This window comes from Cyphellophora europaea, assembly GCF_000365145.1.
Source record: "Cyphellophora europaea CBS 101466 unplaced genomic scaffold supercont1.2, whole genome shotgun sequence".
Classification (NCBI taxonomy): domain Eukaryota; kingdom Fungi; phylum Ascomycota; class Eurotiomycetes; order Chaetothyriales; family Cyphellophoraceae; genus Cyphellophora; species Cyphellophora europaea.
In genome coordinates, this window is record NW_008481808.1 from 1,019,923 (window position 1) to 1,040,427 (window position 20,505).

The 20,505-nt window shown below is 53.9% G+C and overlaps 5 protein-coding genes across 5 annotated transcripts; all 5 read right to left on the reverse strand.

Annotated features, from left to right (window-relative positions):
* Nucleotides 1–370: 370 nt before the first annotated feature.
* HMPREF1541_01879 (uncharacterized protein) lies at nt 371–2,329 on the reverse strand (the record flags this gene model as incomplete). The annotated part of the gene is made up of 1 exon (XM_008716235.1): nt 371–2,329. One exon carries the CDS (start codon nt 2,327–2,329, stop codon nt 371–373), a length of 1,959 nt encoding a protein of 652 aa, XP_008714457.1.
* A 912-nt stretch (nt 2,330–3,241) lies between these two features.
* Nucleotides 3,242–5,387, reverse strand: HMPREF1541_01880 (uncharacterized protein; the record flags this gene model as incomplete). The annotated part of the gene is made up of 2 exons (XM_008716236.1): nt 3,242–5,060; nt 5,107–5,387. The coding sequence occupies 2 exons, from the start codon at nt 5,385–5,387 to the stop codon at nt 3,242–3,244; spliced, it is 2,100 nt and encodes a 699-aa protein (XP_008714458.1).
* A 6,636-nt stretch (nt 5,388–12,023) lies between these two features.
* Nucleotides 12,024–13,911, reverse strand: HMPREF1541_01881 (phosphomethylpyrimidine kinase; the record flags this gene model as incomplete). The annotated part of the gene is made up of 4 exons (XM_008716237.1): nt 12,024–13,301; nt 13,354–13,451; nt 13,509–13,702; nt 13,859–13,911. The coding sequence occupies 4 exons, from the start codon at nt 13,909–13,911 to the stop codon at nt 12,024–12,026; spliced, it is 1,623 nt and encodes a 540-aa protein (XP_008714459.1).
* Nucleotides 13,912–14,257: 346 nt separating this feature from the next.
* On the reverse strand, nt 14,258–18,713 carry HMPREF1541_01882 (uncharacterized protein; the record flags this gene model as incomplete). The annotated part of the gene is made up of 3 exons (XM_008716238.1): nt 14,258–15,244; nt 15,291–18,287; nt 18,333–18,713. 3 exons carry the CDS (start codon nt 18,711–18,713, stop codon nt 14,258–14,260), a joined length of 4,365 nt encoding a protein of 1,454 aa, XP_008714460.1.
* A 453-nt stretch (nt 18,714–19,166) lies between these two features.
* HMPREF1541_01883 (60S ribosomal protein L7) lies at nt 19,167–20,115 on the reverse strand (the record flags this gene model as incomplete). Its single annotated transcript, XM_008716239.1, has 2 exons — nt 19,167–19,793; nt 19,972–20,115. The coding sequence occupies 2 exons, from the start codon at nt 20,113–20,115 to the stop codon at nt 19,167–19,169; spliced, it is 771 nt and encodes a 256-aa protein (XP_008714461.1).
* Between the last annotated feature and the right edge of the window lie 390 nt (nt 20,116–20,505).

Below are 20,505 nucleotides of genomic sequence, written 5' to 3' on the forward strand. Positions count from 1 at the left end.
ATGGATGGGGGAAACTGTTCAAGAGTGAGTTGACATCCGGGGCATACGTCGGTGTAGAATGTTGACTTACCGTCGACGGGAACTTACCTAACTTACCTACTCTCCGTCGCCGAAGGCTATTGCCTTTGGTGTGCTCGCCGTAGTACTGAGCGTAAGGGTGAAAGGGGCATGGATGTTGCGACGAGCCGAAACATCACGATCTGTTGACAGTCCAGATGCGGAGTCTTGGCGATGAGCCTCGCCTCCTACAGCGTATCATAAGGCTGACAGTCTCGAGGGGCTTCAGGAGTCAAGCAGCCATACTGATCTTCATTTTATCTAACCCTACGAATGGTACCTATGTGAGACACGGCTGGCATTGCTGAGTCAACTAAGAGCCGTCACCGTCACTGACCGAGTCATCCGAGCTGGACTCACTTTTCGATCTAACAAAATCCTCCTCGGAGTCTGCTGGCGGCTCTGTTTGCTTAACGGAGGTGGTCGCAGTGCTTTGTGCTTCAGACTTATCTTTCGTATCCGGCGTCTGCTTCTTCTCTAGGGCCTTCATAGTCTTCCTAGCGATCTGCTCGTCTCTCCAAGCCACAATGTCAGCAACCGCCTTTTTCGGTCCCTTCTTTCTGGTAAGCAGATAGCCCTGAACCTCGGCCGGCGAGAAAGTTCCACCAGGGAGGACATCGGAAAATTGGTTTGCTAGTTTCTCCAAGTCGGCGTCGATGGTAAGAGGCGCGGAAGCATTCGGAGAGTTCGTGATAGAATCCTTTTCTGCAGGCGTAGTGCCATCATCGGCACGGTTAGTTTTAGCCTGCTCATCAGAGCCCGGGGCAAGATCGCCGTTGGCCTCCATGAGGCTCCTCATATCCATGTGTGGCATTACCTGGCTTATCTTGGTCGCTTGTCTTGCATGCTCGACTGAATCTGCCGAGTACATACGAAGGAACAGCTCTTTGATTTGTTGGGTGCTAGCCAGATCGAACTTGATCTTCATGTCCACCCTACCTGGCCTGACAAGAGCCTCATCGAGCTTTTCCGGATAGTTGGTAGTCATGATGAGGATACGGCCTTCTTGAGAGGCAACGCCGTCGATCGCGTTCAGTAGACCGGAAATACTGATGGCGTTTGTCAGCTTCTTCGGGAGGCCGGGCACCATCACGTCGTCCTCTGACGTGTCTTGTTTTGTCTGCTTCTTCTTCTTCTTCCTCTCCGTACTCCTCTCACCCTTACCCTCCTTACTTGCTGGCTTTGGTCGAGAGATGCCTGCCGAATCAATGTCTTCCAGCAAGACGATGCAGCGCCGTGGAAGAGTGTTGAAGAGCACGATGAGGCTTTCCTCGGTCAAGGTGATCTCGCTGAGAGACAAGCAGTATATATTCAAGCCAAAGAGTCCGGCGAGGGAGAAGCTCATGCTCGATTTGCCGGTACCTGGTGGCCCATGGAACAGGTAGCCTCTTCGGTATGGAATACCGCGGTTTGAATACCATCTCGCCGTTTTGGGATGCAAGAATTCGTTCAAATCTATAAGAATCTCGGCTTTGGGTAAATCATCAAGGACGACTGTGGCGATCGGCCTGCTCGGCCGCACAGCAACGATATGCCATTCGTTATTATGACTCCTCTCTTCCTTAGCCACAGGCCGGTAGATTCTGGTGTGGGATGTTCGCTTGCCGAGGTAGAACTCGCGGGCCTCTTCGATCAGCGCCTTGATGGGTCGAGTGGATCGCCAGAGAACCGTAATCAGTAGCTTCTCTCTATCGCGCATGACGGAGAAGTGGCCGTCCTGCACCTTTTCCTGGTCACGAATGATGCGGAAGAAGCGGCCCTTGTGGTAGAAGAACCCAGAAGACAAGTGAGGCTCGTACTTGGGTGGAGCGCGTGCAGCCCAATCGTTGAAGTTGAAGATGGTGCCGTCGGACAGGTCACGGCCCATCATGTTGTCGTGGTCGTCATTGTAATCATAGCTCCGGCCCTGGCTCTCTGCTCGTAAAGACAGCAGATCTTGCATTAGTTTGTGAGCCCGGATCCAGCTAAGCACAAAATCGAAGATTTCATCGTATTCGTCGATGACCACCGTGGAAGAAAATTTCTTGATCAGAGTGTCGCGCAGTGGAGCGACGGTGAAATTCCATGCTGCATGAAGCACAAAGACAAAGGCGCAGAGCGACACGTAGAAGGAGATGTCGATCCCGGCAAACTTGTGCACGGCCTCAGCAAGCACCGAGTATCCTGGTATCAGGGCATCCAGGAAGGTTGGTGGCAAATACAGAAAGCCATTGGAAGGATCAGAGTCTGGGATCAGGGCCGGAGACGACGTCTCATTGCGCAGCAGAGCCATCGAAGCAATGATGGAGACTTACCTGAGCAACTCAACATGAGAAACAGGTCTTGAGACCTTTTTATAACGACAGACTGCCAGTCTGGTGTCGCGACGCATCGCGTTGGCGCGATGGAAGCGATGCGTTCGAGGGGTCTGGGACGCATAGGTGACGCAGACCCTACTGCAGACGCGTGAGCTCTGAGAAAAGGGATATCGCAAGGCTGCAACGGTGACTGGAGCAATGGCCATAGGCAGCAGCTGCTATTCGTACAATGAGAAGAGCGCCGCCAGCCTGTGTGAGTCAAAGCAGATTTGTTTGGTTAGACGTCCTACCACCGCCGAAAATCCTGGCTCTGCATTGCAGTTGGCTCCGCCGCAAGGGCTCTCGATTGTCTGGAGCTTTGCCACGCAAGTCTGCGGGGTCAGTCGGCTCTGTACGAGCCTGATGCGCTGTAGGATTCGTTGCGGCGTCAAGATCAGGCAGAAATGAGGCGCAAGAGAACCGCCGAGTAGCAGAGGGGAGAAGCCTTGATTGGAGTCGTTTCGACCTCGATGATTGGCAGCAGAGGGGATCACCGGTCAGTGGTTTAACTACAGTAAAATGCAGGCGTCCGGGTGGTTGCTCCCCGTCGCTCCCTGTTGCTAGAGCGCATGATGAACGACTGTCGCGCAAACGGCATGTGTGCAGAATTTGAGTCTTCAGAGAAGGTAGAGTGTCGACAATATCTATCCGAAACTTGCTTCACCACTGCTGGTCTATCTCTGCGTTACACCCACACGACTTTCCTCAACTCATTAGTTGTGATAAGAGGTATTACCACCCGGGCCGCTCTCTCTCCTCTCAACGACAAGGTTGCAATGCTGTAGCGTACCGTCATTTCCATCGTTTGCTCGTCGAACGCCTGTGTGCAGGTGCTGTTGGAGGGACTGTTACCCCTGAATTTCATACAGATCGAACTGATTGCGGACCCGATCTCCCATCCCCAGCGCCTTGAACAGTGCCAGTTTCGTAATGCCATATATCACATCCATATCCATCCCAAATGGGCTGCAGAAAGAGTTCCGAATAAAATATGCCGCCTTCTGACTCGATGACCCCGTCTTCGCGGCCATGAGCACGGTCTGGAATCGTGAAGTGACGAGCTCGCCCTGCCGTCTCGCCGTGTCCCAGTACTGACCCAAGTTTACCAGTGCTTCCGACGCCGTCGGCACCAGGTCCATGAAGGTGTCGTGGGCGCCCGTGTCCATCCGCTCGTGGTGGAGACCATCGTAGATATCCTCGGCCGAACTCTCCAGCACGCTGGACATGGATCCCGCGGCCGTGATGATGTCGACCGCCACAAATGCTGCGTATCCTGCCACAGGACATGCCGTGAGCGGTGTCCGTTCATCAAAATTGCTCCTCTCATGGAGTGTATGGAGGAGCTGCAGCAAGGCGTACGCGTGGCTGCGAACCTCGCGGCAATTCATCTCAACCTGCTGCCTCGTCATGAATTCATGTCGGACGTGTCGATGCAATACCATCTTTCCAAGGTGGTACACTATAAGTAATTCGTCAGGATCTACCTTCTTGCCCTCTGCAAGCTTTCGGTCTTCTTCTGCTTGCGTCATGCCGGTGACCTTTTGTTTCCATGCCGCCAATCGCCAGTTGATCTGGTCTTGGAAATCCTGTTGTGATGCCTGAATCTGAGACACATCCATGTCTTTGAGGCATTTGACCCAAGAGACAATATCGCGAAGTATGGCAATCCCGCCAACAAGCTTAGTGAGGACGGAACTTCCGTTATCCAATGGAATGTCGTGAGGATCCAGCCCGTGAAACTCGGCTACCGGGAGCTGTGGGATGCTGCCATCGTCATACTGGGTTTGGCTGCATGGTACTTGTAGCTTGCAGTCAACGCTGATGGGGCGACCTTGCCAAGCGACATAATACTGAAGCAACGTGTCGACGATGTATGCGACCCAGAACGTACGCCTCCGGCACTCGTCCGATGTATGTGCATCGAGACCGAAGTAGGGCTCCACGGACTCGATTCGTTCTCGGCTCAGGCCGATATCTGTCCCTAATCGCATTGCCGAAGTGCATAATTCTCTCGACTCCTCAAGCTGGCCCCGTGAGAACCGCAGCAATGAAAGCAAGACCAGGGACTGGACCATCTGTAAACTTGGCCTGCTTGATTGCCTGTTCATAGCTTCATCAACGATCCTCAAGAAGACGTCGCGGTCGTGTTGTCGCTCCTCCACGGAAGGTGCCGCTGCAAAAATCGTACCAAAAGCCATCATAGTGTACATCAGCAACATATCGCTGCTCGACTTGGCTGCCGCGTTCTGAAGCCAGGCAACGAATTTATCGGTCGGGAAGATCTGATACAAGTTGCCATTAAAGTTCGTCAAGAAACTTCCGATATAATGCATAGTCATCTGAGGATCGCATGAAAATGGGTCAACGTTGGGAGAAAAGGTTCTGTCGTTCGGGACCGGTCGAGGCGTTGCGACCGGACGCGAGTCTATGTTGGGTGAGGTGGAGAACTTGCGCCTCTTACCTGGAGGCGATTCGTGTGACCCGAGAGAGTGAGTGGACGCGGGTGATAGCAAGTGATCAACGTTGATCGAGGACCTTGTTGCACTAGTTTGACCGGCAGAGGTTTCGGAGCCGTGTCGGTCGTGGAAAATGCTGTTTCGGCGTTCCTGGAGTGAGGGCGCATCACCAGGCGATGAGCCTCGTGTGCTACGCTGGGAGCCTCGAACACTGCTGCAGTCAGTATGGGTTCTCGAAAAGGATAGAGCTTCCTTACCCTGGCTCAAATTTGCACTCCCGTCCAAACTTTTGGCATTGCGCGCATTTTGGGATTTGGGGATCGCAGCGGATCTTCTTCTCGCGACAGGTGTTGCAGGCTTGACCCAGCCTCTTTCTAGGCTTCCCTGCCTTGGTCGTCCCCCACTTGGGGTTAACGATGTCGCCATTGACTGACTTTGGGCAGTGGGTGTTATCGCTGTAAATGTAGCACAACCCTTTTCCTTCGACCAAATCTTCTCGTACAACGACCTTGCTGTGCGCATTCTCTCGAAAACCCATCTGGGCCGATGAAGGAATTCCGGGAAACCGTTCGTGCCCGTTTGGCAAAGGTGTCCGAACGGGCTCGATTGGTGTGAAGTTATATGGGGGACCGCTGTTCATCAACGACGATTGTGCATCTCGACTCGGAGGCGCGCGGCTGTAGTCAAAATGCTGGGATGTGTATGGCGGCGGTTGTGGCTGATATGATGGTCCATTTCCAAGACTGTTCGCGCTCAACAGTGAGGGCCGACGCTGATAATACTCTGCTGGTTCAGTGGATGGAGGCGTAACTCGATTGTGGTTAGGTGGTGAATGATCAGACTGGCCAACCGTTGTCAAGAAGGATTTGAAATCGGGTAGCTGGATCCGCGTAGGTACAGAGTGCCGACCCTCGCCATCTGGCGGTTGCCTTGCCATCAACATCGACAGCGGTGTGCCCACAGGCGTGGCTGTTGGATTTCCCAAACTTGCCTAGACGCTCAAAGCCTGGGAGTGATGTACCGGTCGCTGGCGGGATCGCCAGCCTCAATCATCTCACGCCAGCTGGAGAGCCTCTGAATGTGCGCAAGGTTGCTGGAAGCCTCTGAGACGTTAGCCACGGCCTTGGGCCAGTCATGGGTCGGCGGGCCTGTAACGAAGTTCAATGTCCAGGGCCACGGTATTGACTGTGCGGGCCTGGTCGTTGAACGTGCTTTCTGGGGGAGGATGTGCGATAGCTGCAACGCAGATGTTCCGGAGACGATGTCGAGTGCCACAGAGTGACACCACGGATAGCTGCAGTGGTCGAGAAATTTGTTGTCCGGGATACCGCAAGTGCCCTCTCTATGTGCAACAGAAGCGTCCAAAAGATAACAGAAGACCGAGCCCGCCAACAAACACGTTCGAAAAGTAGAAGGAAAAGCCGCTCTGATGAGGGCGAAACGGTCGATGAAGATGCAGGCGGAGTAAGTTGAAAGTCGAAGCGACAGCAGAAGACCTCCGGCCGAAGGAGGGGGACTGAAATACGATAGCCGAGCCGAAGATCCAAGAAACGCAGAAAGAGCTCGAGGAAAGGCGAGAGGCAAGGATATGATGCGAATAGTGAAGGTCGATCCCGAGCAAGTAGCGGGCGTCGTTAGTACTTGAGCTGTGGGGAGGACGTGCCGTCCAGTGGATGAAAGTTCCGTAGATAGCAGGACTTTGGAGGCCTGGCGAAGCGTAGATCTCGGACAAGGTTCAGCAGATGAAGTGGCTCTTGTGGCTCTTGCATGCAGCAAGGAGTTTGGGGCAGAGAACAGTAGCCATGCGGAACATGACTACCTGAGAAGACTAATCGCTCTGTGACACCCCAGATGGCGTGTGGAGTATGCGGCAAAGCATGGACAGGGCAGGCAACCCTGGTCTAGTTGATTGCACTGGCCCGCGCCTAGAGGCGCGGCTTCTGGCGAGAACTGAGGAGGTCACAGCGTTGGAGAGGTGGATGGTGCTCCCTGACTTTGGCTGGATGTGACTTGTGCGATGTGAATGCACGGACGCAGCCGAAGGTTTGAGAAGGTGAATCATCGGGAGTACTAGAGTGTCAGCCCATGAACACCAGGGTATGTAATTTCCGTGGCAATACCGTACCGGGGAGATGGGCAAAGGGGCCCGGCATTTTATACCCGTGGTTTCCGCCGCCGCGGCCATGGCAAACTGTTTGTCGTGGGGGGACGAGGTCCATATCCGCGACAGTCTGAACGATATCTCGATCTTACTGTCAGACGCTGCTGCCGTGCTATGGCCATGCAGCACATTCCAGGGAATTGGGATGATGGATGATGGGCGCGGTGCCGCAAATTCCACCTTACGGGTAGGACGGGCGAGACGTGGAAGGATGGGCTGGATTGCAGTCACCCATGCTTAGCGTCATGCGGTCGGTGTTCGGTTGTCGGCCGGCGTGTGTCCCTGGGAGGGTACAGCCTATGAATAAGGAGTACGACAGCCGGGTATTGAAAGCGTCGATGTGCATGAGTGAGAGGCGGATATGGGTAAGGCGTATAGGGCTAGGCTCCTGGACCGGCGCGCCTTGTTCCTTCTCGGCTTAACCCGAAGGATATGTTCGTGCTTCGAATTCAAGCCGGTGTCTAGCGACTTTCTCCCTTCTGAGACGTGCCACGACCGGCTCCAAAGTCAATCGCATCTCATCTTGTCTGCAAGTCGATCATTGTTGATTTGATGCTTCACCCGCACACGACGTCGTGGCTTGTCATCGTGTCCGCGAGAGGGCGAAGAAAATACGGGTTTAACACTCCTGGATCCATTCCGTGGACAACGAGGCACGGACTACGCGCCAGCAGGTGTGCTACGGAATTGGTTTCGCGTATCGACATGGGATTTTCATGGGCTAGATGGTGGGGATTGCGCAAGCCGAAGCAGCATGTGGTATGCGTGGGTGTGGAGAGGCCCCCCCAAGCGGCGCTAACTCGGTCAAGACGAGCCATCGACTGGGGAGATATCCACAAGCGCATGGGCCGAGACGACGGATCCTGTTACACGCCACAGGGAAGGCCGGACGGCTTGTCTCATGTCCCTCGGCCTAGCTTGAGCATTCCAGGTTGGTTTGTGTAGCGACGAGACCGCTAATGACTACTGTCTGGTAGTCGTGCAGGGAGTCCAACATTGCGACACGTTGTCAGGAGACGTGTCGGATTGATAGCTGTCTACTGTCCACTATAGAACCCGACAGCGACCTGACAGCGATCTGACAGCGATTTGACAGGTTTCAAAGACTGTGACAAGCTGAAAGCTCGTATAAAACCACCGCGGCGCAGCCTGCCAAGAGCTACGACGGCACTCGGTACAAGTACGGGGAAGCTGCCAGTGACCTGGTGGTACTAAGTACTAACCGTGGTTGGCCTGCAGCCTGGCTATGGCTGGTGACCAGAGGGAGATGTGCCAACCCCGGATGCCGGCCTGCGACGGCACCTCAATAATCCAATCGGCACAGCATAGCGCTGCATAGTGCTGCCCAGAGGGTGACGGTCCCAAGTTCTTTGGGTACCTGTGAAGCCGCGTTCTTGGAGTCATGCAGCATCCGTACGCTAGCCATCCAACAAGCTAAGCCGCGGGATGGGTCTCGAACTGTCGGTGCTTCCCTCATGTTCAACGTCATGAGCACCAAGTATGCCTCAGCGAACATAGGATCGTGTGAAACCAGATTGACCTGTTGGAATTCCACGCAAGGAGATCGACGGCCTTCATCAGGCTGTATCTTGCGCCACGAGCATGTAGATTGACAGACATTCAATATGCAGTGGGTGCAGCATTGTTGTTGACCTCTTACAACTAGAGGCATGGAAGTGGCTTGACATTGGGCGCGGCGGAATGACGCCTGCGGTGCCACATTGACACCAGTATTGTCACGTTTGGTCCGGGACAGCGTTCTTGTTACGTGAGGGAGGTCGCGTGCTTAAGCGCAGGCTCTAACGGCCCACCACTGTCGGCTCTTACAGCTCGCCAAATACGCGCGCAGATCAGGAGACGGTGCCCAGGCTGAGGAACCCTCCAACCAGAAGCTGCAATCCCCGGCAGGCCGGAACAAGTTGTGCCTGCTTCACGCCCCAACTGCGGCATGACCATGCATGTCGCCGCTCTCAATGTCAATACGTTCCCGATACTGGCACAATCTGTACTGTTGCCGCTGCAGCACCGACAGCTTCAGTATCGACCTCTGCCCCGGTACAGCACGCAATCCAGCCCCTGGATCTTGGACTGACCATCCTGCATCTTAGCGACCGGCTGTTAAGTTGCTAACTACACTTTCGGCCGCTTTTGACCCACGCCGGCGGGAACTCAATCGCCTGTCTTGCGGTAGTGTCCTCACTACGGAGCAGATTGGGTTCCATGATCCAATCCTTCGCCTGTGCAAACCGCGCTGTCAGGCGCTTCTGCTATGTGACTGGGCCAATCTCGCCATGCCATCACACGAACAGCCCGCCAACCTCAAGTCCCCTTTTCATCCTCACGTTCATTCTTATGTCAAGTGCCGGCGTGATGAGTTGCGGAACCGCTCAAAACACCCAAGCGAAGCCTAACATCCCTCGATCCCTCCCGCTGCAGTCTTTAGCTCGTTTCGACCTGACTGTGTTGCAGTGCAACACCCAGGCAAAACTCAGTTGATTAAGCGAAAGAGCCAGGACGAACCAGCTCCATACACACTGCGGAGTACACTCTAAGCACAAATTGCACAATAACACGATATCGAGTGTCGTCCTCGGTACGGAGTACAGGCATTTCCATCATCAGTCCCGTTGCCCTTGCGGCCAGCCGTCATTCGTATTCCGGCGATTTCACTCCCGCTGCCAAACAAGCGAGACTAATCGCGAAGCTCGGGCAACGTTCCCAGTTGAACGGAAAAGCAGGGAGCGCTTTGCGGACGCCGCCCAGAGCACTCTTCCCCACTACCTATTCTCGTTAGCTTCCCAAGCATATCCACAGGGACGGCACTTGCAAAGTTGCAGCCACTCTCGTTGGATGATACGCTGTGGCTGGCTCCTGAGTCCACGACTTCTGGCACCTTTCCATCCCCCACCGAGGTCTTCCGGGTACCGCATGACCTACCTTCAGCCCCAACCTCGTCCTCATAGCTGGCCAGCTACCTACATAAGGGAATGACCGACTCGCCCGCGACTTTCCAAACCTTGAGCCTTGCCGTGGGTCTGAGATCGCAGGCTACAGCACAAAGGTTTCCCCCAAAGTATGCTTGTCATCGAGATCGGCCACGGACCACGCTCCCACGCTGCTAGCGAGAACACTTTGCAGTAAGCTCCCACATGCCGGTAGTCGTAATCCACCTCCTTCATGGGTCCCAGCTTGGATTCACAGCCGGCTTGCAACAAGTGCCTAGGCAAACCTAAAAGCGCCTATACGGGACACGCCGCAGTACTCTAGACCTTCGCTTTCCGCCAGCGCCAGTCCCTCAACTCTATCTCGTTATGCGAATTCAGTAGCCATCATCATTGGGTGCACCACATCGCGCGACTGATCAACCACCACCTTACCGTATTGCGCACACCGCTGCCGTGTCCCGTTGCAGTGCCGGTAGCTTCAGTCCCCCAGTGGACCAAGCAAACATTGACTAGCATGGACACGTTCGTTCAACCAAAGCACAGCAGCTTCTGGAGGACGTCATGCCAATGCAATGCCGCACGAGCGTACTTGTACCGACCCTGAAACTTTGCTCAGGCGACGCTAGAGAGCAGCATGCAAACACCGCCAAGTAGGTGTTTCCATGGCGTAACGCGTTTCTCCGTATCACGATACAAGGTGCTGCTGCATGTGTTGTCCAGAAAAGCAAAGCCAGCTGAACATGCATACAGATCTGAAATTGAGTTTTCCCCCTTGCGCAGGCGGAGTACTTTGCTCGTCCTCCCGCTCTTCCTGTGCTTTTCGAGCTCTACGTTGGTTGCCACAACGTGACCCAGACACGAGCCATCCGGAGAATGTGGGTTTCGCGGTTACGAGGCTTTGAGTTTACGGAATTTGGCAAGGTTCAAAGGCCCGGCATGCCTCGTGTCGGAAGCCATCTCCTTGGTGAAAGACGTACTTCGTACAAGTCACGAAACCCTATGTCCTAGAGCGAAGCTATATCACAGCAGACACGCTCGTCACCAGTTTGTTGAGGCCAGGCAACAATTTCGGGAAGCAACGTGCCACCCCTCACCACCATCACCGGAAGCAAAGCGGCTTATACGGAGTACTGTGGATTATATCGATCACGAGGCCGGACACACATACACACAACACAGGTAGGCAACGCCCGACGATGCGATGACCAAGGGGAGGTCGCTTAGAGTAAATGCCCCTGCATTCCTCGTTTGATATCAACGCCATCATTTCTCATTGTTTTGCCTTTTTGGTTTGATTTTTGCCTCTTCACCAGGCGCTTCCGGCGACTTCCCCAACCACGGCTCCCGATGATGCAGCTGTAAGTTCATGCAGCCGACATCTGCTGCAAGGTTTTCGATTGAGTTCAATCATCACGGCCCCAAACATGGCATTTACGCACCGCGCGAGGACGGGACCATGCCTCATCGTTTCTCGGAAACCAGGACTCAGCGCAGAAGGGACAAGGGATAAGGGCCGACTGGTTTGTCTTTACCTTTCTGCACTGCACGAAAAGAGTTCTGTTTAGGTTTGCTTTTGTCTGTCCTCTCTTTCCTGTCCCGCCTGGACCAGAGGTCGATGCAGGTCATCATCGTTGTTGCCTTGCACAGTACGACTACCAGGTGATCAAAGCTCACACCTGTGCTGCGGTGGTGCGACTCAAGCATGAAAGCGTAAGATTGACCGGCGGAAGCTGCGCAGCTTGGTATTGTACCTAGGTACCCAGTTGTGGCGGCGCTTGGCTAGGCGCTATTACAGCCTGAACCTGAAGACAACTTCTATCTTCTTCGTTTAATCGACATTTTACGGTATTCAGCAGTGTTATGCGCACAGAACAACATCTGGGAGCTTTCACAGGCCTCAGCATGCTGTTGCATAGGCCGCTTGGACATTAGACAGCCGTAGGCCTCAAGTTTCCGTCAAACCCGCCACCACCTACAACGTTCGCCTCAGCTGTAGGCAATATGGACTGGGACTCAACGGCCACAGCCCGCCCTTCCTTAACCCCCCCTCCCTAATCTACCAAATGCTTCACCTGCTCCCCCCTCCAACAGGTGTATGTGCTCCTTCCTCCCAAAACCCGACTTCGAGCCTCGTTGCTCTGGCAAACACCTCGACCAACTCCTCCAACCTCGCACTCCCAGCCCCAACGCCCAATCTCTCGGCCTCCCGCTCAATGACCTCCCTGCCCTTGCCCACCGCCTCGCAGTAGTCCTCAGCCACGTAATTCTCCACCCACCGCCAATACCGATTCCCCTCCCTCTTGCTCGCCGGGTCCCTGTACAGCCTGCGCGCCACTTCCCCGTAGCCCAGCAGACAGGGCGCGAGCGCGACATAGAGCCCCAGCAGATCCCCCGCATGGCCCACATCTAGCACGTAGCGCGCGTACGCCGTGCACGCCACGCTCTCCTCCGTCTTCTCGATCATGTCGCGACTCACCCCGAATTCCCCGCAGTACGTCAGGTGCAGCTCCATTTCCCGTCGGATGTGCAGCACGATCTCGCTCGCGCGCACCACGTCCTCGATCCTCTGGCTCTTGTACGCCGCCATGCCGTAGGTGCGCGCGAAGTGCGTCAGGTACAGGTAGTCCTGCGTCATGTAGTTCTTGAAGACGTCGACGTCGAGCGTGCCGGCGGCGAGCTTGGCCACGAACGGGTGGTGAACGTACTGCTGCCAGATGGGGACGATGCGCGGGTGCGAGAGGAGGTAGTCGACGAAGTGACCACGGGGGAAAGGGGAGTGCAGCATAGAGTGAAAGTGGTTGATGGGGCCGGAGCCGCGGTTGGAGAGTTGGAGGGTCGTCGAGGTCCGGATGCCGTGCGAGACAAAAGTTATCGCCGCCCGAGAGCTGGTGGACAAGGACTGGGACGGCTTGGAGGCCAGCTGGGCGGCGAGCGCGGATGCGAGGGAGCAGCCTGTGCCGTGAGTGTTGGGAGAGGCTTGGTAAGGGGAATCTACAATGTCTAACTCGGTATCGTTGCTGGTTGAAGGGAAGAGAATGTCGATTGTTTTCTCTTTATCCTCGTCGGACTTGGCCTTCTGACACTGCGAGTTCAGAGGCATGTGACCGCCTTTGAGGAGAACATGCTTCGGTCCCAGGGCGTGGACCTGCTTAGCAAGGTTCTTCAGATCGTCCAGATTCGAAGGGGACCGAAATTCAGTTTCTTTGTCAGGATGGGCCTCCCGAAGCAGTAGTAATGCCTCTGGAATATTCGGCGTGAGGATGTATGTCATCGGGAGAAGGAGTTTGCGCATGCTGGCGACAGCATCACCCGGCAGAAGCTGGTGGCCAGATGTCGAAACCATGACCTGGAGCGAATCAATCAGAATCGAAACTAGAGTCGTGAAGGCCGTGACCTACCGGGTCAAGGACAATCTTCAGTTTTTCGCCGTGTTTCTCTCTACACTCACCCAAGACGTTCGCAACAGCCGATATTGTGTCTGTCGATGCTAGCATGCCTATCACACCTTGTCAATACCAATCTTGAGACACCCACCGTCAATGTGAAGGCTCACCGATCTTCACAATGCCTCCTTCGCCATCCATAAACCCATCATCCAGCACGGCCCGGATCTGTTTCTCCACAAAAGCAGGCGGCGTTACATGCACGTCCTGCACACCTTGTGTGTTTTGTGCCGTCAAGGCCGTCGTCGCTGTCATGGCGAAGCAGCCATGCGCGGCGAGCGTCTTCTGGTCGGCTTCGAGGCCGCTGGTGCGATGTCAGTACCATATCTTGACGTGGTGATGAACCGGGAATGCAGGGTGATGGTGGAAAGCTTTGTTCGCTGTGGCAACGATCGTCCGCGATTCTCAGCTGCAGAACGAACGCTCCCTCTCTCCATCGGGAAAAGAAGACAATACTTACGCTCCGCCCGAGCTGTCAGAGCCAGCGATGACCAAGACCTTCGGCATCGGCATAATGGCGATCCAGGCCGATGCAACGCCAACCGGCAACTTGACGTCTTTTCGCTCGTTGTGCGTCTCGACTTTCAGTTGATGTTCGCACCGTATGCTTAGCTTGATTTTTCAATAGTTGATTTGTTGCTCGCCAAGTGATGAGGTTCAAATTTAGATAGAAGGCTGAAGATGGAAATGCCCGCAAAGGCTTCGACGTCATTGGCTCTGTCGTACATCTACGGCTCGACTGATGGCTCTACAACTCCATTTCCTTTGCCAATGAATGACCTACGCCAGAATGGTTCTGATTGAAAATCCCAAGGAACTCGTGACCAACATGTAAATCCTACACTACTTCACTCCAGTTTCACTTTAGAGCAAACCCAAACAGTGTATCCATCTCAACCCACTGCCTACCACACTTCCTCAGGTAAGCATCCACGATCGCCTTGACTTGTCCAAAAAGCTCCTGGTTCGTTTCTGCCAGCACCATGACTCGATCTCGTACCTCTGCAAACTCCTTCAGCGTCTTCGCCTTGTTCTTGGCCTTCTCAACATCCCATATGCTGGCGAAATAGAGCAGCTGATTGTACAGTCGCTTCTCGCTGTACTCGTACGACATGCGTCCCTGGCAGCCTTCCGCTTTGCCGCTAGGGCCGAGGCAGCGGTGGCCGTACACCGACATGGACCGTGTGCGGTTGCTGCAGGACTCATCGTCGCAGCGAAGCCAGCCCTCGTAGTATTGGAATGTTTGTGTTCGAATCTGGGACTCCAGCTGAGCTACAATGTTGATTTTGGAGAAGGGTTGATTGCATTCTGCATTGCTGCAAATGATGCCCGAGGGACTGCACTGAGTAGTAGTCTCACAAAGTCCTTCAAAGACAGATGTTTCCTTGCACCGGCGGCAGCGAAGGTTGAGGCGGACGGCGTCGCGAAAGCGGATGCTATCTGGAATCTGCGACTCTAGCGGGAAGATCTCCGCCTTCTGCTGCTGGGAGCTTGATGAACTATTGATCTGGTACTTGCGAGTATCGAGTCCAAGGCATTCCGCAAGGCGCACAGAGTCAGTTCCTGGCAATGGCGCACAGAGACGTTCGATTGGCGGGAAGATCTGCTTGTAGAGATAATATTCGATGTCCGGAGTAAGGCCAGAGTCTTTCTTGAGCACATCCTGAGGCGTATATGACCGCTTCGGTGCTGGGTATGATTTGGTATCATCATTGCCCATTGTGACGATATACGACATGACATCGTTGACGCGGACACTCTTGCCACGAGCAATCTCTCGCAAGGCAACCTGCACTTGAGGCATAGAGTCTGCATTAGGATAGTCCTTTGGATTCTTGCCAAGTTTCTGCAAACATCAGTACCATACCATCGTCCATTCGTGGTCAACTTACCGTATAGATGATGTACTTTTGCGCAGGAATCTGGCCTTCGCGCATTTTCTCAGACAGCTCGCGCAAGTACTCGTGGATCTTCTCAAGGACGACCTCAGGATCATCTCCAGACAGAATCTCGTTCAACAGGCGCTGTGAAGCCTCTTTCGACAGCGCACAGTACTCACGACGCCTCATATCGAGACCCTTGACTTCTAGCTTGTCGACATATTTGCCATCAACTTCAGCCAGATTGATCGCAGCATACTTCTTCTTGGCATGAAGCAGCAGCCGTCGGAAGATGTTGTCAATGTCAATTTCGAGCAGCTTGTACCGTTCGTTGACCATCTTCTTAATCTCGTTGCCCACCTTGAGCGCCTGAGCGATGCTGTCAGCGTTGCTGTTGATCATGACGGAGTCAGTGTCTCCGTAGATGACCTGAAGCTGATTGCTTTCGACGAGCTCTTTGGTGCTTCGTAGGATCTCACGTCCCTTGAAGGTCGTGAGCATAGCTAGTGGACGAGCATAAAAGCGAGACTGAGTGTACCCCAGACAGCCATACATGGAGTTGGCAGTGAGCTTCAAGGCTAGCTGTTTTGTGTCCCAGAGAGCGAGCTGTTCAGGAGTGGCGGTCTTATCTTTCATGAGCTTTTTGACCTCCCGACGTCGAGTGACGAGGGTGGCGATCAGCTTCGGTAGGACGCCCTGAGCTTGATCTTGGGGAACTTCTGGCACCTTTTCTTCGTGGTCATTCTCTGTTGTCGAGTTGCGATCAACTGTCGTGAAGCAAATGTTGAACTCCTGGATAATGCTGGGATACAGGGAGTTGAAGTCCATGACGAGCACAAATTTGTCGTACAATCCCTTTTCAGGTTCGAACACGAGGCCTCCTTTGTACTTGTCCTTCTTTTTCGTGTCGGCAGCATCGTCGTCCTCATTGTCTTCTTCGACCTTCGCGCGCTTTCCCCAGATCTTGTCAGGGCAGATGTACTTGTTGCGGTGAAATTCGTGCAAAAGAATGTACTCGTTCCGCTCGGCGCGGGTACCAGTCAGAGTGCGGCCCCAGGAATTGCCAGCAAGCTCCGTCAACACCTTTGTCAGGGGAAGCATTTGCAACTTGATTGCCAGTGCTGCGATGAAGAAAGTATCGGCCTCACAGTGACCAACGTAGTTCATCAGGCCGTCTTTGGTCGTGGCCCAGGTCTTGAGGGCGCTCTCGTTGTCTAGTTCCCTCCGGGGGTTGCTGGGCCCAAGATACAGCTCGCACATTTCGGTCAAGCTCCACTGCTGACATTTTGTCATTAGGGATTTGCCCATGTCATTGGCAAGATCGCACATCAATCTACCAGCAACTAGCGCTCGCTCGGCGAAAAACGAGGAACCGCTCTTGCCAAAAGTCTTGGGCCATTCCTGTCGCTTCAAGCGGCCAATTCTGTGCCAGCCGGGTGTCTTCTTCTCACGAAGCCGGCTGAGCAGAATGCTATAGTCGACTTCCTGAAGTTGATGGCCTAGCAAGACATCTGGATCGACCCTCTCGAAGAGAGCAAGGAATTTGCTGAGAAGGAATTGCTCACTTCTCTCAAGCATGAACGTTCCCCGGTTCTGCTTACTCATGGTCTCGGTGGCCATCGTCTCGAAGCCAAGTGGATACTTGGCTTCTGAGGGACGCATAACGGTGAAGGTTCTGGATGGCATCTTCTCAGGTGAAGTGGTATCGGTCAAAGAGACATTCTCGTACACTCTAGCGCTGGCAATCAATATCTCCTGCTTATTCTCCTTGACGTTCATCTGAGTACGAAACGACATAGACATGAGCGTGAGTCGTGGCGTCTCCAGTTGCTCCGAATCTGGAACAACAGAAATTCCAACCGGATCAGGCGAAGAACACTCGAGCTTGCACCAAGATGCGTTGTTGACACTGGTAAAATCGGCATCCTCGATCTTCAGCCAGCAGGGGCCCATGATGTTCTTCCACATGACAAACTGTTCGAAGAGAGAAGTGTTTGTTCCAAATACGCGTGAGTAGGTCTCTCCTGACTGGTCCATAGGCAAGCCGTTCTTGGTGTATGGGTATAACAGCTTGAGATATTCTGCCTCTTTTGGCACGTCTGGTAGCTCGAATGCGTATTTGCGTGTGCAAGGCTTGACTTTGCGGGTTGTGACTTTGTTGCGAGACATGAGAGCGTCTACTTCCTCGTAGACATCCTCCATCCCAACCTCATCGTCAGTCTGGCGTCCATTGCGGAACTTGTGAGAGCGTGGTAGGAAGTATAGCTTCCGCATGATGTTGTCGACCTTGACGAAGGCACTTAGATATTGGCCGGTCTGCTTGTGCTTGACCTTGCCGAAGAGACAGAGGCTGCCGTTGACATCAGTATAGTCTAGCCAGTAGAAGCGAAGGGAGCCATCCTCCTCCACAGCATCAGATGGTTTCATCTTTCCAAAGATGTGTGTACCAGAGGCAGGGCTGCTGGCTACAGCCAGATTGTTGGTAACGCTGGTCCAAGTTGAGGCGTCCACATCAGAGGATGCTGGTGCGGGAGGTGACGAGCTCTGTGGAGAAAGCAGCTGCTTAATCTTTGGTGGTGGCTTACTGCCCTTCATGTTGATGCTCTTCTCCGAGACTCCTTCCTGGCCAACGGCTTGAGCAACATCCATCAGATCCTCCTCTTCGTCTTCTTCTTTGATCTGGACTTTAGCTCGGCGCTGGACAGCTTTGGCAATGGGTGAAGATGGCAGTGGGTCGCTCATCGGGGCGTCGTCATCATCACCGAACACCATGGGTGCGTCGTCCATGTCGGATTGCGGTGGAGGTGTTTCGACTAGTTCGGTGACAGGAGGTATATACTTGGCTGGCTTCCTGCGTTCGTCGGTCAATGGCGGCGACAAAACGCGTACTTTGCGACGCGACTCGGACTTGACGGCCTTCTTCCCGTAGGATCGCGCAGGGACGATGTTGGTGTCGACTTCACCGAGTAGATCGGCCATGAAAGCTTCATCCTCGGCGGTAGCTTGGATCTGGTACCGTTAGCGAATGCCCGTATCGATCTGAGTTGATCCTACCTTTTGCTTCGGAGCGGCCACGTTTGGGCCTTTGTTGAAGTAGTTGGCAATCTTATGGTTAGACTTTTCGATCTTCTCTTGGTCTTCTTCGCGTTTCCGCTTCGCAGCTTTGCCCTTCAATGGAACATCGCCTTCCTCTTCACTCGAGTAGTATGTTCGCTCGTTCTGCCATTCCTCGCGACCATCGTCAGCGTAGCCTTCGCCAGTATCGTCAACGACGAAATCATCGCGATTCAGACGACCTCGAACGACCTTCTTGTATCCTTCTTCGTCGACCTCATCGTAGATGGCTCCCTGGTCCTGGATCTGGTAACTCTCCAGTCGTGACTTCCCACCAGCCCGAGCAGCTCTAAGAGCAGCAAGAGCACTGCGGTGAGACATCGTCAACGGATGTTCGCAGTTAGTCTATGTAAAAGATGTTAGGAGGAGTGCATAGTTGTGTGCAGGAGGAAAGAGAGCAACAAGGAAGAATACTAAGAGGCGTGTCGCGTTGGTGGGGAACCGCATCCAAAGAACGCGAGGCGCGTTTCTCCAACGCGACTAAAAGCGAAATGTCCATCTTGGCGTCCATCCATCCCCACTCGCCCCAGCCTCCCAATTCGACCATTTAAAGAACCAATACACACGAGATGACAAGGACTGGATGTCAAATAAGAGTTTCAGTGCGATTCAGGATATCATTTGGATTTCGTTATGAGCAGATGCCCATCTAGAAGCTAGCATGCTTTTTACGGGATGACCGCAGGCAGTGGCCTGTCAAGCGCCCGCAACTCCATGTTTAGTCAACCAGAACCTCATGCCATCAGCTTCATGCCCACATCTGCCGCCTGCCATCTAGTTCATCTGTCTGATGAGGGCGTTGATGTTCTCCTCCCGGTTACCAAGGTCACCACCCTCGATGAAATGTCTGAACTTGCGAGCACGGAAGCCGCCGTTGGGATTGGACAGCTTGAATGGCCAGAGGAAGTTGGAAGCCTGCTTGAAGTTGGGACCAACAGTTAAGATTTCGTGGATGAGGTCCTCCATGCAGACAATGCCGTACTTGCCGAGGTTATCCTCGATCAGCTGGTTATCGGTGAGGGCAACGCGTTGCTTGTTGATCTTGCCGTATCCGCGCTTGTAGATGAGCTCGCGAACAGACTTCAGGTTTGGGTAGCCGTAGGCAATGTAGGGGTTGACAATCGTCAACATCTCTTGTGTAGCTTTGGTAAGCTTGATGAAGACGCCGTTGTTGATCTGAAGGAGACGGAGGAGTTGGAGGATCTTGCGAGGCTTAGGCGCGATCTTGTTGATACCCTTGATGCGGATGACGAAGGCAAGCTTGGGCTGCTCCTCGACATAGAGGGTACCGTTCTGGCGGCTCAGGCGGTTGAGACGAACCTTCTCACGCTCGGCATCGCGGTACTCCTTGACGTAAGTCTCAGCGCGCTTGAAGATAGCCTTGCGCTTCTCCTTGTTGGCCTGGCAGAATAGTCAATATAATTCCAGAAGCCAACGATCGATTGCAATATGTGCAGGGTTATGTTGCTCAGCCCCGAAAGATGGTTAACAAAGCGACAACATCGACCGAAGTCTAGCCGCGTGGTTGGTAGGTATCATCACCGAATGCAAGGAGTGGATGAAAATTGTTGGGACATACCGTCTTCCTCTTCTCAATAGTAGCGTTGCGCTGCTCGCGGGCCTTCTCCTGGCTCTTTCTCTTCTTAAGAAGAGTCTCTGGCACCAGGATCTGGTCCTTGGTGGCAGTGGAACTGTACAGTCGCATCAGTATGGTCCGATGCATGGCTTGTCGCCGAGTCGGAACTGCAGCGTATGGTGCATTCTCGATCTGGAAATGTAGAACTCGACGAAATGTCTTTGATCAGTGAGAGTTGATGGCGGCAGCTGTAAGATTTCTCCCCATCTGCCTGCGCATCCTAGCACCTCATCTGACAATGCCCTGAAATGAATCAGGATTGATATGCTTCAAGCTTTGGTCTCACGACGCAATGTCCTTGAGCAGTATATCTTTCAAGGACGAGAGTTTCTCATCTCGAGCCTCAACGTCCCAGCACTGCGACCGGTTTTTCAGGTTCTCCTAGGCAGGCATCGGGAATATCGAGCTGGTTCAGGATACCAGCGATGTTTTGCGGACCATATCTGACTGCAGTACCAATCAGTGAAGACGGGAAGG